Source organism: Strigops habroptila, chromosome Z, assembly GCF_004027225.2.
Source record: "Strigops habroptila isolate Jane chromosome Z, bStrHab1.2.pri, whole genome shotgun sequence".
NCBI lineage: Eukaryota > Metazoa > Chordata > Aves > Psittaciformes > Psittacidae > Strigops > Strigops habroptila.
In genome coordinates, this window is record NC_044302.2 from 8,053,926 (window position 1) to 8,072,277 (window position 18,352).

Below are 18,352 nucleotides of genomic sequence, written 5' to 3' on the forward strand. Positions count from 1 at the left end.
GTTCAAAAATGGTTCGTGGGTGACTTTTGAAAATGCATGCCCTATCCTTTTAGATGATAGGCAAGAAATATTTCACGTAGCAGGAGGGGTGTTCAGTGGTCTGAATAGTGGTACTGCAGGGAGGACCATCAGGGACATGGAACAATACTTCCTTTAGTGATGCTCCTGCTTCACAGCTACCAAGACTGACCTCTGCAGGAGACTTCAGAAGTTGTACAGAACCAGTTGCACAGAACAGCTATCAGCAAGCTTCCTGGATCCACAGGCATCTGTGGGTTTTGTGACCAAAACCCTCCTCATATAAAAATACAGAGCCTGGTCTTGTCGAACTTTGGAAGGAAGTGCCAAGAATTTTAGCAAGGATTATGGTGGATGGTTACAGGGATCACCGCCCATGATGCTGGTGAGCAACATCAGAAATTGAATGACTGCATTTAAAGGGGAAGAGATGATTTTAATCATTAAAATAAGAAGAAATTAAGAGGTCTTTAATTGTGAAACTAACATAGACATGCCAATGTCAAAACCACTGACAGTACATTAGCCATATCACACACTATTGCTGTGCGAGAGACAGAATAGCCCAGGGGGAACAGGCTCCTGCCAGGCTCTGATTTTTCTGCTCGCGCACCTCAACTAAGACCTGGGTTTACTTTGCTAGAATGGAGAACAGGAGGTTACTTCATCAGGAAAAAGCCATTCTTAGAGGGTTAGTCCAGCCTAATAGCAGCACATCCCTATCCTGAATGTATCTGCTCCTTGGCAGAATGACAGGATATGCTTGATGACACATCCTGATAGTAACTCCCCTTTATCATTGCTCTCCTTGTTTGAATTGTGCCATCTAAGAAGAAAGCTCTTGTGCTGTATATCTTGTAATACACCATCCAGCGTTTTCATGATGCCTGTATCACAACCTACACAACATGCATACGCTGCTGGTCAGTGACAGAGCTCAAAACAACCCCTAAGTCACAACTTCCAGTCCTTCTCTTATTGATTTATGCCTGTGATTGATATCACGCCTTGCTGAGTTACTTCCTACCATCTGAGCTGCTGTAATGGATTTTGCACATCCGCAGATCACCCAAACTGTGAGGTAAACCTCTTTTTCAACCAGCCTAACACATTGTATCTCACAGCTGGGTAGGAAAAGAGCACATTATTAGTCCAGAAAGAGTGGATTTGATCGTGAGAAAAAGTTCAACAAGAACTTAGAGGAAGTTTCCATACTTTCTCACTCAATGATCTCTTACTCAGACCTCTTCATCTCCCATGCGGTATCACAGATGCTCTTCTATAAAATATCACCTTCTGTGCCAAGCTGAGGACAAGCAAAGGTGCAGGATTCTTTGCTGTTAAATACTTTCCCTCTCCCCGCAGTTACAAAGGTACCCTTCAGCCAGGACTGGGCCCGATGCTGCAGCTCTTCCTCTACCTTCCAGACACTTGTCCATCTATCAATACCGAGATTTCAAACTCAAGGGAACAGGCCTCAGTAAGGAACACAAAGGCAAGGATACTCTAAAGTGAAAATCGCCACCGTGACTTGTGCCACTTTGCTTCCGAGCTTAGCAAGAGGAGCATCCCAACGAGCACTTTTTGCATGCTCTCTACCTCTGGACTCTAACTGCAGATGTGCCACTTGTGCCAAAGAGTATGGATTTCTAGCTGCGAATACTTGGCAGATTGTTTTAGGAAAAGGATATTCCAGTTGTGCTTTGTTCAGTGGCAAGCATTATCACAATGAATCCTAGCTCCCTGTAAATGAAACAATATTCACTTCATGTGAAAAAATGATAGATTTTATTTCTTGACACAGATTTAAACTGCTCTATCTTTCTTTCAGGTCACAGTGTATTCAACATTGAGCCGTCAGTCATCAACACTATATACTCAGAGGCTCTTCTGAGCATCATCATTCTCTTATGATTCTTACTGGCTTATTTTGTAGGTTCTGAACATTCTGGTTTTTCATATTTTATGGGTTACAAAATGAAACACCAGCTCTTCTGGATGGGCCAGAAGACTGTTTCCAGCCTGAGGCTGAACTCACTAAAATTAAGCTGTGGTGATCTCCTATTAAGTAAGTAATTATTAACTAAGTAGTTGTTTGGGGGTTTTTTGTCATTAAAACTACATTTTTCAAAACTAGTTCTAAGTAGACTGAACAGAGTTTGCCAATTTTGTTGGAGAGGATAACAGTTTGTGTAGAGCCACCAGGTGCCAATGACACTGTAGCAGTTTAGATGAAGTAGTTGCCATGACAACTCAATTAACTAAATAAACATATCTGTATGCAGCAGTGTCATCCTTACCCCAGCTCAAAGCTTTTTAAGCATATGTGCAAACGCAGGTGTCCCCCAACCCTTTGCCTCTCCTCCTCCCCTCCCAGCCAGGCAATGATGAATATGAGGTACCACCCAGTACTTCTCACTTCTGAGCACCTCACCTGGCACTGTTACAAGAGCGTAGCTGCTTCTGACAGTGCAGAAATCAAGGTCAAGTCACAGTCATCTTCCCCTTTCTCTCACTCCTCCCCATTCTCACCTTGAGGTTGGCTGATTAGGGCAACTTTCCAGAATTTGCTTCAAGTTCTACTATAATTAAAGGCAAAAGGGGCTGGATAAATGCACAGCAAATTACTTGCTTGCCAATAAAATCTGTTTTTACACAAAGAACCAGGACAATCAAATATGACAGCCAGCCTGAGCTTGTCTTTAAATCAGGAGGTTTTGATAATGCATGCTCCTTTAGAAATACATAGTATAGCAACTTAAGTTACTTGGATAGCTCCACTCACCAAAGATCTATGGGCTCGGGAATAATTGACATATCTAAGTGAATTCTCAGGTCACAACTAAGTTTTAATTGCCTTCACTACAAAAGGAATGTAGTGTTGCTTAGTAAACAAATAACTATTCCAATACCTTCCTCGAAACACAAAGCACCAAGGAAAAGAACAGATAGAAAAGAAGGGTTCCTTATTATAAAGTTGTTGAGGTTACTGCAGGTTGAGGGCCAAAGCGCAATATGAAGAATAGACAACATCCACCTTCGATCATCTAGCATTTTTTCATGTTGGAAAGGATCTATTTTCCTGTTCCCTCTTTTACCTACTCTATATTTTATCTGTCAGAAAATACCGTGAGGCACTTACAGCAATAAATAGAGGCCAGGTAAAGAAAGCATAAACCAGAAGGAAGATGGATGACAAATAACAAACTAAAGCACAAAGGTACAGGCCATAGTCTTATCAGAGCACCTAACAGACTTTAACTGTTAGCACCATCATCCTTATTTTCATCCTTGCCACATCCTAGTGCCTAGACTGATTTTTGATCCTGAAAGAAGCATCATATTTATGACAAAGTCCTATTTAGCCCAGGGAAATATTCATTGAATGGTCGCATTTGAATTTCAAAAAGATACTTAAGTGGACATTGCCTGGTTTGCATTATTCTGTGCAGAGCAGTTTACACTGGCGTGAATTTTATCCAATACTGAGTCTGACAGGAAATTTTGAATAATGTAACATAGGAGTTCATTCAGGAAAGCATTTAAGCCACTTACTTTTGTTCTTCTTGGCCTTGGTGTTTTTCTAATGGAATACAAGTTCATGCCTAAAATTAAACACTATTTAATGGAGATTTTTTTCTCTCAAGTCAAGTCCCCTTTGCTTCAACTAATACATTTTGAACAGTCTAGCTCTCCGAGTTTTCCTGGCATTGCTTTAATTGTAATGTTTTAAAAATTTGAAAAAGGAAATAATTCTACCTTCAATATTTTTCCTGCTTTAAAAACACACAGAGAGTAAGCAAGTGCCAACTCCTTCCTCAAAACCCCAGCAACAATCACCCCCAAAACCTCAAATAAAGCTTAAATAGTGTATTCTCAAAAGATAACATTTCAGTATCTTATTTCTGGGCTGTCAGATTCAAGCAGAGAATGATGGATGAACTAAGCATTTAGTTAATATACAACCCTCACTTTAAGAGATTAGACATATGTTATGACTGTTTTTAAAGTGCATCATTCCATTGTACTACTGTGAAAGCTTGAAGCCTAAGGATTCAGCCTGTTGTTCTCAGCATGTACACCTGAAAGTCAATAGAAAGTGCCAAACTGAAGGAATTCAGTCCAGATGAGGTTTTATTATATAGAGAGGAAATAAAACATCAATGATTATTTTGAAGAATTTCAGAAACGTTACAAGAGAAATTGTGAAAAGTCTTAGATTTGCTGTACAGGATGGTCTGAAGGAATTGGGTGCTCCTCTGCTTTGTCTGCCTTTACAAGGTACCGCAGGACTCCAAGTCCCTGATGGCTCAAAGACATTGAATTCTGTGCAAGTGTAAAAGGACTCATGCTGACAGGCACCGGGGATGAAATTCAGATTACCAATTCAGCAAGAGCTCTGGTCCTGTTTATCTGATCAGTCTCATTGAACGCAAGGAAAACTTCTTCAAGCTTTTGAACAAAGCCCATTTTTTGTACTGAATAAAGTTAGAATTTGCCATGCCTGCTTTTCTAACGGGCAGCTCCACACAGCAGACGAATCACAGTATCTCTGGAACTGCACTAATTTCCACCAGCTGCAGATCTGACTCACAGTGCCTAAATGCGACTGAAATGTCTTTATACCCTGAGCTCCACAATACATCTCCAGGAACCATAAGACTGCCCACCACACCAAATTGCGAACCATCTGTCTGTCCTGCTTAATAAGCCTTAATGTTTAATAAGTAAATGAAATATTTAATATTTACAGAAATCAGGCTGTAGACTGCACAGTTGCCAAGTGCGAAGTGGCCAACAGAACGTACACAGCTGCATTTCTGCCTCTGTGGATGTAGCTGAGGGTCTCCTCTGATGCCAGACACTTTCTGAAATTAACATTTCTTAATGAGCAAACTTCAAGAGCAGGAAGTTTTCCTATGCTTTTATTCAGCAGAAGGGTGCTTGTAGCTTCAGCAGGGCCTCTGGACACAAATGTAGGTATAAATAAATAGGAACAATAGTTCAAGCAACTAAGAAACTTTTCTCCCCAGTTTTGCCCCCATTCACTATCCTCCATCCTTCCCTGCTTGTCTCTTTGAATTCTAATTTCACTTCTTTTTCTTCATGTTACACTCATAAGCTGGTAAAAATGCTCACCTAAAACTTTTCAGCTTGAACATCTGTGAATAACCACTTCAGATATAAAAGCCACAACTTGGAGGATAAAGAGCTTCCATATTAACAGTTAAGATGAAGGGTATATCAAAATGTAGCATATTAGCAATATTAGATACCAGCCCCCAACTGGGCTACCTGGGAAGAATCTAACTAATGACACTACTCAATAAAGTTTTACTGGAGCATTTATTTTGACTGATGCTCTTAAATTCAGAACAATTTTTTATGTAGTACCTAAATTATTGTGTTAATTGTTTATTTTTAGTCAAAGTTAGAGTAAATAACACCACAAATTCAAATAATTAAAATCAGTGTTATAGTTTTAAATAATAGGAATATATTTGGAAGACAGTTCCAGACTAAAGAGATTTTTTCCTTCTGCCTGAGATAAATATTTTTCTTAGCAGAGCACTTTTTCTTGTTCCTTTCTAGGGCTTAAGAAAACCAATTATCCATTTGGATGACTTCACTAATCAGCCATATACTGGACTGCTAAGACAGAGTAAACCAGGCAGGCTAGCGATATTTTAGATCTGCTATTCATTCCCTCTTGAAGAAAAGCATGAATCCAGGCTTATGGTGAATCTTCATGTTGCTCAGCCATTGATGTATAGTCAGGCTAAATGAATTGGAAGAATACTGTTATTTCTAGCACATTAGAACAAGTTCCAGGTGAATTCTTTGGTAAGCCCCTCCTCCCAGATGCCATAATGCGAGCAAAACAGAAAGTTGTATGGGGTCAGTTGTGTGCTGAGGAGGTACTCGAATATAGCCCCATTCTAAATAGCTATAAATCATGCTGTTTGAGTAGCCTGTTATCCAGCAGCCCCACAGAACACACCAGCCAGTATAAGGCTTGCCCTGGAGCACCTAGTGGTGACACCCTCCTGCAGTGCTCTGCTGAGCTGCTGGCTGCTCAGCTCTTCTTTTCTCCAGACACATAACACTTCCTTGACTAGGCACCTTTCTAATCCTTTGGTCTTTTCCCCTTCTTGGAAGGGAGACCTAACCATAGCCTCTGCAAGAGCAATGCCTTGCTATTTCCCTTCAACAGATACTGTTCCTTCATCACAGAACTCTTGTGCTCTTACATCCAAATAATCCTTTTTTTTTTTTTCCTCAGTCTTTCTCTTTTTCCAGCCTTCTAGAGCTCTGTCCAGGTTAACAGGATTCACAGATACAAAAGTCTCAATCAGATCAGCTGCCTTTTAGCCCTTTTCAGTCTTATGATTGTAGAGAATGTGCTCCATTCACAGCACACACCTTTTCCTCAAGTAAGGGACAATTTGATGCCAGGTATATAACATCAACTTCCTTTCTTTTAACAGTATTCCCAGTTTTCCAAGCATCGGTGGACCTTCATTTACATCTGTTATTAATTCATCAGTTACTGCATTTCTAATCAACAGTTAATAGCTGAAATCCACAAATAATGCATTCTGTATGACTTCCATTTTTAGCCACGAAACCTGGCAATGAACTATAGCACTTCCATTTTAGTCAGTTAGTTTCACATAAATATCTGCAAATCAATACTGTAGATGATCTAAAAAGACGTTGCTCTTAGAATTACACCCTAATATTTTAAGAACAACTAACAATATATTTTAAACAAGCTTAGGCTTCTTTAAAAGTACTGATTTATTAAGCAGAACCATTGATAGCACCTGTATTCAAACGTTAAGAAATAAATAATGAATTGGAGATACAAGATAAAATGTAGTTGAGATAATTTACATTATCAGTTAAAGTAGGTGTGCAGTTTAAACCGAAGCCTCAGACCTTGTACTTTGGCACAACCAGGCTAAGGTCAGTGAAATTACTGTGATTCATGCCAACTATGGATGGGCAGCAATTAAACTATTAGAAAAATAAAATAATTTCATTAATTATCTCTAAAAGAGAGAATAAAACAAACGCTATTTAAATGTCCCATTTGTCAACCCCTTTTCTACAGGTGTTTGTTTCTATACAGAAATCCATCTGAATACAGATTTACACCACTATGTACTTAATCCTTCAAACATATACAGAGCCCTTTGCCTGGAATTGTTCATTTTCATTTCAACGACTGGATATCTGACTCTTAGCGGGGCTCTGGAGGGGCATTATGACCTACCACAGGGCTCAAAGACAAATTCAGCTTTCCTCTGAGGAACAGTTCCTGTTTGTTGCCAGTAGTTCTGGACTTTGCTATAGGCATAAAAGGGGATGCCAGCACTTCATTAAGAACAGATATGCAGATATTTTAAAACAGCTGTGCAGCAGTCAAGTACTGCAGCAGCTGCAGGATGAATTATAGAGGTATATCTCTGATACAATGTATGTCTAAACACACTTTATAATAGATGGAGATCAAGACAGACATAGGTTAATAAATGGTCATGACTGGACAGCCTAAAGGATTACAGAATTCAGGATGAGAAGAGGTAAATGTGCCCAAAATAATAAATCTGTTGCTAGCCAGTGAACAATCTTTACCCTGAAGCAGATTTGAACAAATAGGATGATTACTCTTCATTAATGGTCCATTATTACTTGGATGTTTTCCTTCCTAGCACTTTTCATGTTGAAAACCAAACCAAACCTACCCTAAATATGAAGTACTAAGTAACAGGCAACCAAAAAGTACAGTAAATTTAATTTACATCATAAAGCCTAAAGAAATTTATGTTGAAACTCAGAATCTCATCCACAAAGTGAGCATTCTGACTGCAGAAATATATCTTCTGCAAGGAATCAGAAACAAGTGCAATTCCTTTTTCTGTCTTCCTTATTTTTTATATTACATTTGGGGAAGATAGAAGGTTTGAGGGACAGAGGGATTATCTAATAATCCTTTTTACTATAACTATTTTTTATTTAACTGGAGATGGTTTAACATGTGCTGTTGTGAAAACTGCATTGCTATGGCAACCTACTAAAAAAATAGAATCACCGTAGGTACATCACATATGTATTGACATGTTAGCACTCGTGTGAGGGTTTTCTTCAAGGACAAAAACATCTCCAGATTTTCTATTTCATATATATGATTTAGGCATAGGCTGAATATAAATAATCTCCTTTCTTGAATATTTACTTTCTCACCTAACTATAACTGTCTTAACCCTGCAGGAACTCTAGCTACGTGAAAGTGACATTCAATTTAACTGAGCAGCACACACTGACCTTCTGCAAATGAAATGAACATTTTATGTTTTTTCCCCACACAGAATTGCTGTAAACTAGTATAGATACTATAGCATTTTTAAAGTAATTTTAATTATTTTTTTAATATGGTTATAATTGTTAAATACCAATTTATGTATCAAATATATATAAATGTTAAACGTTCACATAAATGTTAAATACCAAAAACCTGATTATTTGAGCATTCAAAAACATAGAAATGTTAAATGCTGAATCACTGCACATGAACTAAAAGAATGACTAACAACTCACATTAAACTGTATGCCACTTATTTTTAGTTAATTTTATATCATATCAGTGATTTTCATGTTCTAGTATGAGCCTTTGCTCTCATTTTGCTGTCATGCTAGCATTATGTATTCCATAGCTAGAGAATGTAATCTGGAATATATTTTTAATACCTTTTTACAATTGAGCAATGGCTTTGGTTTGTAAGAAAAAGTGCAAAGCATAAATATATATGTATGAAACATGTTTTCAGACTGGAAGCTATATTAAAATACTAAAAAAATCCCAAGGCATAAATGCATTTGCAATCTTTACTTCAAAGCAAAGGAGTTCTTTACAATAACTACATTCGAAATAAAAGTAGATACAAATCTGTTTTAATAATACTCCGGTAAAACACAGGACCAGTAGGAGAGACCACTGGGACGCCCAGGTCTTGATGAGTGATTTGTTACATGGCTTTAAAGACATATCTGGAAGGGGCTGAGGCACGATAACACAGCAGTGTCAAACTGCAAAGTACCTGGCCCACTGAACAAAAAAAGGCCTTTTTTAAGGTGCTTAAACTTCCGTATAGAAGAAAAGGGAGATTGTCCTAGGCTGTGAACCAGTTTAAGGGCAGAATACAGCACTTTCGAAAAGGAAATTCTCACAGCAGCACATTTGCTAGATGTTTTCCCTTTTTAGCTTACACAGCTTCTCCACAGCCCAAGGCCCAGGGAAAGATTTCATCTCCCTGGAAGATCCACCTTTTCATGAGTTTGATCTCACACAAACAAGGCACAGCCACGCTCTCCTTTAAAAAATGAGGCTCACAGCAGCTGCAACTTCCCTTTAATACTCTCACAGGGCACTTACCCAGGAGGGATGTGGGTCACACGGTTTGGGTTCTCCCATACTTCAGAGGCAGCATCCTGAAAAGTGCCTGGGTTGCCAGACTTCGACAGTCTGCCTGGGGCACTCTCCACTCCTCACCTCTAGGAGGTAGGACAGAGGTTGCGAACATGACATGGATCAGTTAGGAGGGCTGCTGGGGTTGGAGGGACTCATTTTCTACTTTTTGCATCAAGAACTGTAGAAGAATTCTATCCATCTGAAGATAGCCCAAGGAAACAATTTCTCAGTAGTAAGTGTGGGACTGGCAGAATTGCAGTTTTAGTAACAAGCAGTTAAATTTTCTTCTATTCTTTTTGTGCTCGAAGGAGCTCTTTGGGCACTCAAATCCCAGACGGATAACTAAATAAAGAATGAGTCTTTTGTGGTAAGAAACTACTTCCCAAATTCCAAAACTAATGTCAGTAAAATTTTGTAGGATGCCTAATGTGAAGCATGAAGCCCCAGTGGTTTTACTGCAAATCACTCAATGATTTTGGTTAGACTTCTTTTGTTACTCAACTGGTTCAAATGATTGATTTGATTCAAAAATCAACACAATTTGCATTTGCTAAAAGGAGCAACAGCTGTAACTGATGTTGCTGTCCTTGCAGTTCCACACGATAATGTTTAAAACAAGAGAAATAAAAACAAACAAAGGTTTGGATTTGTACAATTTGTACAATTTCTGTGCCAGATCTGGCTGAGAGATGAAGGAGAAAATAGTCTGCTGGGAACAGAAAAGGATGGTAAGTTAGTAATTATGTCTCTTGGTACCTGTTTTGTTTACTAATCAAAGTTCTAATTGCTATGCTTTATTTTAATTAACAATGTACTTATTTTAATTAGTTACTTTCACTGCATATATTAGCATTGAGAGAAACCACGGAGGATATGCATAAGATGATGAAGAGTTTAAAGTTAAGCTTTTAAAAATGTTTTAACAATTTCACAAGTGTTTAATAATAAAAAACAAAGCTGTTCTTCATCAGTGTGGCTACTACTTCTCCAAGGATTTCATCTCAGTGAAAAAATAAAAAAAAATCTTTTTTCTTTTAACTTAAAAAGTCAACAGACACCAAATATAATTAACACAGGTACCAAAAGAGCTAATGTAGCAATATGAAAGGTTTGATAGCAGTTAGATACGCTAAAATGTTCAAACTGGGTGCGTCTTTGAAACATCCCAATGTGACTGCCGTTCTCTTAAGAACTGATCTCAACGTTATTAGCAATTATGTTTGAAACTCAGAACTGTATCTTCTTCCATAACAGAGGCTGGGAAAAGGCAAACAGTGCCCTGCGAAAGAACTGAAGAACTCATACAAATTAATTCCTGGAAGGTATCAGGACAAGTAACCTTTACCGAAGTGCTTTAACTAACAAGGACATGTGCAGCAACTGTTGTCCTTTTACTATGAACTGGTTTACTTCCTCTATGGCACAGGTATCAGGCTTGGTGCACAGGAGGAAGTATAAATCCTCACGTTTTGGATATAGCCCTGCCCAATGTTCCTGTGTGCAACCGAAGAAGGGCTGGTCTAGATGAAACTAATAGTAGTGTGTTACACAGCTGGTTAGAAAACTAGGTAGTAGTTCATTGTCAAAGTGGAAATTATCGATTGGGATTCTGCACAGGCCTGTTCTGAGTGGGCCTACTCTAAGTTGTAAATGAAACAGAAAATATATTAATTAAACTTGAGGATAACAGCAAAACGGAAATGTCTGAAAAACACGGCAGTAGATCATTACAATTTTTTTATTTTTTACTTTTAATCAGGATGTAATTCAATAAGGACAAATGCAAAATGCTACATTTGGTAGGAATAATCAGCTGTTCAAATACAGAATGCAATAAATACAAATATAGGAACAATTGGCAGCATTTTCAGAAAAGGGTAAGGCAGCTTTAGTGGAAGAAGTAGAATATGAGTCAGTATTATTATGCTGCTTCACAAAGAGCAATAACAATGGGTTATATAAAAAGGAGCTCTGAAGTAATCCTGTCCTATCCAACCCAAACAAATGGTTAACTAGAAAACTATGACCAGGTTTGGTTTGGTTACCACATACTTATTGGGGGACTGGGGGGGAATTGAAGGTGGAAGGTTCACTGAAGATTCTGGAAAGCAACTAAAATGACAAGATGTGTATGGAAAATGTGACTGATGAAAAAAAAGCCCTGAAGAAATCTGATCATGCAGCCTAAAAATGCCTCAGGAAGACACAGTGATGTAGTTTCCAGGAGCGCAGAAAGTAACTGGGCAAACCAGCTGTTCCCCATTTTGCTGTGTACAGGAGAAGATGTAAGTGTTCCTTGCCACAACTCTAAAGCTTGGCTAAAGGACTACAATGGATTGTCCAGGGAAGCTTAAGAAAAAAACTGGTATTTATCAGAATATCATGTACCTGATTCCATCTTTAGATGTCAAGACATTAGGCTAATTCTTGAGGTTTTTTCCAACTTAATATTCTGATTGCCGATCTTGTACTTCGTAGAATCAATCATCACAGAACGATTTGGGTTGGAAGGGACCTTAAAGCTCATCTAGTTCCAACCCCCTGCCACAGGCACGGAAACCTTCCACTTGAGCAGGTTGCTCCAAGCCCCGTCCAACCTGGCCCTGAACATTGCCAGGCATGGGGCAGCCACAGCTTCTCTGGGCAACCTGTGCCAGCACCTCAGCTCCCTCATAGGGAAGAGCTTCTTCCTAAAATCTAATCTAAATCTCCCCTCTGGCAGGCTAAATCCATTCCCCCTTGTCCTGTCACTACGCACTATTGTAAAAAGCCCCTCTCCAGATTTGTTGTCAGCCCCTTTACGGACTGGAAGCTGCCCTAAGGTCTCCCTGGAACCTTCTCTTCTTGAGGCTAAGCAAGCCCAGCTCTCAGCCTGTCTCCATAGCAGAGGTGCTACAGCCCTCACAGCATCTTTGTGGCCTCCTCTGGACTCACTCCCACAGGTCCTCATCTTATTTATGCTGGGGGCATCAAAGCTTAATGCAGGACTGCAGGGGTGGGTCTCACAAGAGCACAACAGAGGGGGAGAATCCCCTCCCTCGACCTGCTCCTCATGCTGGGGATGCAGCCCAAGACACAGGGGGTTTCTGGGCTGCAAGCGCACACTGCCAGGTCATGCTCAGTTTCTCATCGACCAGCACCCCAAAGTCGTTCTCCGCAGGACTGCTCTGAATCGCTTCTCTGACCAACCTGTATCTGTGCTTGCAATTGCCTCGACCCAGGTGTAGGATCTTGCACTTCGCTTTGTTGAGCTTCATGAGGTTTGCACTGGCCCACCTCTCCAGCCTGTTGAAGTCCCTCTGGAGATGCCTTCCCTCCTACATCTGGACTGCACCACACAGCTCAGTGTCGTTGACAAACCTGTTGAGGGTGCACTCAATCTCACTGCCCATGTCACCACAGCAGGAAGAGTATTTCAGGCAGAATACCTACTGGTGAATTACCTCTGGGAGGAGACAAATAGTAAGTATTGCACAGTTGTAGCAGGGAGAGGAGGCAAAGGGAAATTCTGTCCTTCCAAGATTTGAATTGATTTTAGTCTTGATTTGTTTTGGTCCCCTTCTGTCAGCTGAGAGCAACTCCAGCATCCTTCTCTTCTTCAGTAAAATGTTATGCTGCAGTTACCACCAAACACAAACTGGTATTTCACTGCCTAAATGCTACTCTAGCACAGCAACCAAATAATGTTATGGATGCAATTATGAGAAGCTAAAATAAAAATCTAATAATTGAGTTTTCTAGAAAATCATAGTTAGCTATTCAGGCCATACTTGGGAAACACTTGTTTGTAAAAAGGATGAATTTTCTAAAGGCACAGCTAATTTCAAGCATACTACAGAAGCTGTTTAATGTAAAAATCTGACTGCTGCTCAATTACGGCACAGTTCATAGCAATTGCCAGCAACTTTTTTATCACACTTGCATTTGTTAGTGAATGGAGGGGGGAGCACAAAGTGCAAAACACCCAGAAGAACTACTGAGTGGGGTTTTTTTTTTTCCACCTTATTCAAACTAGCACGAGGGCATGTGATTGAGGGACATCGAATGCTTTCAACTCACACTTGTTACTCAGAGAAGACCAGCTGTTTAAGGACTAGTAACTTATTTAATTCTAAACTACATCTCAAACCCAGCCAAAGTCAATTTTGCCTTTAAGAACTTAGCCATTTGGCAATGAGATCGTGATCACTGTGAATAAGATTCTAGTTTACCAGCAACAAGGAAGCAAGGATTCACAGCACAAAGAACCCCATGTATGTGACATTGCCAGGGTGACGTGTAAAGATTCCATTTTAGTCCTTATGAATACTCAACTCCACTCTTCTTTCCTTAAGATGATTCCCTCCAGGAGCTGAGTGGGTGATGCTAACAAGGTGCTGAGGAGCAAAGTTCAGTACTGTTGCTTGTACACTGTTTTCCATAGCCTACAGAATCTCCTTGTGAGGAATGTTCAATTGAGCAAAGCTAACAAAACCTCATTAAATCTTCCTCTTCCTTCCACAAGCCAACCAAAACAAGACTGTGAAAGCATGCACCACCTTTTAGATTTTTATTGTGTTTTGTAAGTGCTTAAAGATACCACACAAGACTGTGCATTGTTGTCCATATGTAGTATGCCAGACAGACCCCCCAAAAGACTTCATATTCTAATTCAGACAAAAATTACATAAAATTGTATTACCTCATTATACAGAAGGCAAACCACAGAAAGCGTCTTAGATCCCATAAAAAAAAAGCAGAAAGCGAAACATATCTTCCAAAACTGTATACTAAATTCATCAAAAAAACCATGTACTCTTGACAGCTCTAAAACAGATTAATAGTTATATTAATCTAGTTAGGGCTTGTCAACTTAAAAATGTTATTTAAAAATAAATTTTAATCAGTTCCTAATTCAGAGGAAATTCAAACAAGTAACTGGTATAAACGGAATAAACAAAACCCTTTTTCCTCCTTCAGTATGAATTAACTACCAGATTAGTTTGCTATATATTACTCTTCTTTCTTTCATACACGGATGCATATAAATGCATGAAGTGATTCTCAGAGGATGAAATTAAGTTGTCCAGATCATAACCAACTTCAAAGGTAGGTCTCTTTCTAAAAATTACAAGAGCAAGAAATACAGCAAAGTGGGCAGTAAGTCCCCATATCCTGAATGACATTTTATGTTCCGGGTCATCATATGTAAAGGAGTGCATCCGACCTTGGTAACCAGATGAGGTTTTATAAGGCACAGTCTGGTAATTCAAGGGCTTGACAAAGTATTCCAATGGCACGACAAAAACATTGCTCACTTCATCAGGGTTAGGAATGGGCTGGAATGTATCCTCTATAAATCCTACAACTGGTGTTACCAAGTAATTCATCTAAAAGGAAAAAAAAAAAAAAAAAAACCACCAACAAAAAAACCAAACACTGAGTTTGTAACAAGTAAAAAATGTTCTTTATTTTAAAAACATTTCAGAATAACAAAATGAGTACAAGAAACCTAAGAAATATTCAGTTAAACAGAAACTCCATGCATTCTTTCTCATGAGTCCTCCTTTCTTTGGTGAGTTCTGATTTTAATTCAGATTTTCCAATTCATCTATGCTTTATCATATCTCTGCACCTATTTTCCCCGTATATTTAGCTATATTTATAAACTTTTTCAAACAGCTCATTTATGGACATTTTTATTTTAAATATAATCCCTTCTTCCACAGGGAGGCAAAATCCACTGAAATGATAGCCTGCACAAAGAGGGCACTAACATCTCTAAACCACATTGCTTGTTCTGCTTATTCTTATCAAAAAAGCATCACTGTTAAATAGAAAGCAGTAACAGTAACACTCAGCATTTGGGCTATTTGATATAAGTCTGGAGACACTCCATCCAAGTCAGAATCACTTGGAATGCACTTACAGAGAAGAAAGTAAAATCTGATGGGTAAATTTCTGTGGTCCAAAACCACATGATTTTTACTATTGATTGAGGCAATTTGCTGGAAAACACCGAAGAGAGTTTTAAAAACTAAATTGATCCTTTTTACATACAGCCTCTGAACTATGTGGCTTCAATGTTACCTGTACAGAAATTACAATTAAAGGATTAAATAAAGCATTTGCAATACAATTTTTAAATGATTCTTTTTTTAATGGGGGAGGAGGATGTTGTTAACAGTGAGTAGCTAACAGATACAAAACCAAGCCATAGGCGTATTAATGAAGAGAAACTGTTACCTGAAGAAAAAAAATAAAGTCTTCCGAAACAGTAACCCCTCTGTACCATGGGAGAACTGACCCCCTGAAACTGAATAGTTACTGAAATTGGCAGCCTGTCAATTTACAAACAGTGACTTATACTCCAAAGACATCTCCAGAAGAGAAATCTCCTTGCTAGAGTTCTATACAGAATCACAGTCCACGTAACCTGCAGAGGTCCCTTTTCACCTGAATTAACCCTGCTTTTAGCAGGATATTGAACGAGAAGACTTTTGAGGTTACATAAGACTGTAGAGGGTTGAGTTCTGCAAATCTCCAAGGATAGAGATTATACAGCCTGACAGGAAAATCAGTTCCAGTGTTTGGCTGGCCTTGTGGTGAAGAGTATTTTCCTTGCATCTCATCAAAATTTCATTTGTTGCTGCCTGTGTACATTGTCTCAAGAAAAGTCTGGAATCATCCTCTCTACAACTACCCATAAGGTACTTGAATTGAGCAACTAGATGTCCTGCTAGCTTCCTCTTCTTCAGGCTGAGCAAACCCACTTCTCTCAGTCTCTCCTCATAATCCACAAGCTCCATGCTCCCCTTACTTATCTCTGTGGCTCTCAGCTAAACTGTCAACAGCTTAGCACTGTCTTTCTGTGCTCCAGTGTGTCCATAACTGTACACAGTACACCAAACATGCTTTCATAACTACCAAAACCAGAGCAAGAATCCCCTCCCTTCTCTGCTAGCAATGTGGGCTGTGCACTTTAAGAAGCAGTGGCTATTTTCAGTTACAGGTTTCAAGAGGTCATTATCAATCCTACAAAAAATAACTCAAGCTTATTTTCTAACCATATACTGACTTACTCAGTTTATTGCTTACTTTATCAATTCCAGGCACAAGCCTACAGATGACTTCCACATTCTCTGGTTGGAGTCCCACTTCTTCCTTAGCTTCTCGAAGAGCAGTATCAATTTCATCTTTATCAATTGCTTCACTTTTACCTCCTGGAAAACACACTTCCCCTGGTGATCTTCTCAGCTAGAATTTAAAAGAGTACTACTGTTAAATATAACAAATTTACATTTCTTCCAGGATCCACACAAACACTTGATCCTACTGCAGAGTCACTTTATGTTTATCAGTGAAAGAAGCTGGAAATGGTGATTGAGGTTTCTGCAGACCCGAAGAAATGTGCCTTAACTAGAGCTACACAAGAGAAAGTTGGGCTTATATCCAAGTAATCCATGAACCCTCACTATCGCGAATACACATATCACTTGTGCAGTATTGTGCAATTCCTACTATACATTCTACTTTAATAAAATCTAAATTTAAGTTTTTCATCATCCTACTTGCATGAAAGACTGATAGATGAATCTAGAGAGACAACTTGAATACTGAGATTGAAGTACTTGAGATAAGAGCGAGAACTTCTAAAACACACATTTAAATAACATACTTTTAAGTACATTATAGTAATAGACCTGCACATCAAACATCAGTAAAAAGCCCATCTACAATCAGTTTATCAGCCAAGTGATTGCAATTATGAGGATCTTAAAATTTCTAAGCACGACCCCAAAAAACTTTCACTTTTCAGCAACAGAAAAACAGGCAAGTAAATAGCCTCAGGACATTGGCAGTTGATCAGGGAGGGAGTGGGAACAAGAGTTACAAAACAAAACACCAGCAGAACTGTTCTGGGGACTTAGGTTGTTGTTTTTCCTTTCATATATGAATGTGAGAGAAGAGTAACAGTAAATGAAGATTTAAAGTCGCATTAATAAAAGCTGCATTACACTGTATTTAAGTCGTAGTAAACAATAACAATTTCCTTTTCTGATCCAGAAGTCATCTTTTACTGTCATATGCTTCTGCGTATCCAGCAATTTTGTGGCATCTAAATACCAGAATCATCAGCGTTTGAGTATCTGCATGTAACCTCAGGCATGCTGCCTGGCGTTAGAGAAGCAGACCCTGGCACATGAGGCAGGGACGGGAGCCGTGCCACCCCGTGGAAGGCAGCACACACGGGCCGAGGCTCCAGCCGCCATCTCGCCCCCCGGCCCTGGCTCACCTACCTGCATGGAGCGCACCGTGAGCAGCAGGTGCAGCTTCCCCGCCCTCACCATCAGCGGCAGGAGGACGGAGGCTTTGGGCAGCGGCAAGTGGGAGAACCTGTCCCCCACATCGAACTCCCTCAAGCGCAGCCTGGCTTTCTCTCTGACACTCTTTCTAGGAGCAAACAGAAAGGACCGCCATGACACGGGCCAGGTGTCCGTCCACAGCGCTGAACCCAACAGCCGCGGTGCTTGGGCCGCTCACGCACCGCTCACCGCCCTCCCTCCACCGGGGCCTGCTGCTGGCGGATGCGGGCAGGACTTGTTGCCGGCGGCCGCCCACCCCGGCCGGCAGCGGAGCAAGGGCCATGGATGCCCGGTACCTTTCCATCTCCTCCTCCCGCTCCTCAGCCGCCATCTTTGTCACCCCCGACCTGAGCCGGGACCTTCCCCTTCCGCACCGCGTCCCGCGCACCTGCTGTGACTGACGGCCCGTCCCTCCAATCAGCATGCGGCGGGCGGGCCGCGCGCGGGGGTCCTTGGGGGAGGGCTGGGGGCGGTGTTCCCGCTCCCGAGGCGGTCGCTGAGGGGACGATGGCTG

General features: G+C 40.1%; 1 protein-coding gene across 2 annotated transcripts; it reads right to left on the reverse strand.

Annotated features, from left to right (window-relative positions):
* Nucleotides 1-14,028: 14,028 nt before the first annotated feature.
* On the reverse strand, nucleotides 14,029-18,243 carry NUDT7 (nudix hydrolase 7). 2 transcript variants are annotated; one of them, XM_030470519.1, is made up of 4 exons: nucleotides 18,135-18,243; nucleotides 17,773-17,926; nucleotides 16,571-16,729; nucleotides 14,029-14,862 (listed from the first exon to the last, which is right to left on the reverse strand). In XM_030470519.1, exons 1-4 carry the CDS (start codon nucleotides 18,167-18,169, stop codon nucleotides 14,479-14,481), a joined length of 732 nt encoding a protein of 243 aa, XP_030326379.1. In that variant the 5' UTR covers nucleotides 18,170-18,243; the 3' UTR covers nucleotides 14,029-14,478. The 2 variants fall into 2 exon arrangements, with proteins under 2 accessions (XP_030326379.1, XP_030326378.1); XM_030470518.1 differs by lacking the exon at nucleotides 18,135-18,243 and adding an exon at nucleotides 18,021-18,128.
* Nucleotides 18,244-18,352: the final 109 nt, after the last annotated feature.

What these genes read in the sequence shown, in the direction of transcription:
- NUDT7 (XM_030470518.1), bottom strand. Translation starts at nt 18,121, where the DNA reads ATGGCCCTTGCTCCGCTGCCGGCCGGGGTGGGCGGCCGCCGGCAACAA. An exon ending in TGGAGGGAGGGCGGTGAGCG is followed by an intron (nt 17,927 to 18,020) that starts GTGCGTGAGCGG and finishes GTTTGCTCCTAG; the next exon opens with AAAGAGTGTCAGAGAGAAAG. An exon ending in TTGTGCCTGGAATTGATAAA is followed by an intron (nt 14,863 to 16,570) that starts GTAAGCAATAAA and finishes TTTTCCTTTTAG; the next exon opens with ATGAATTACTTGGTAACACC.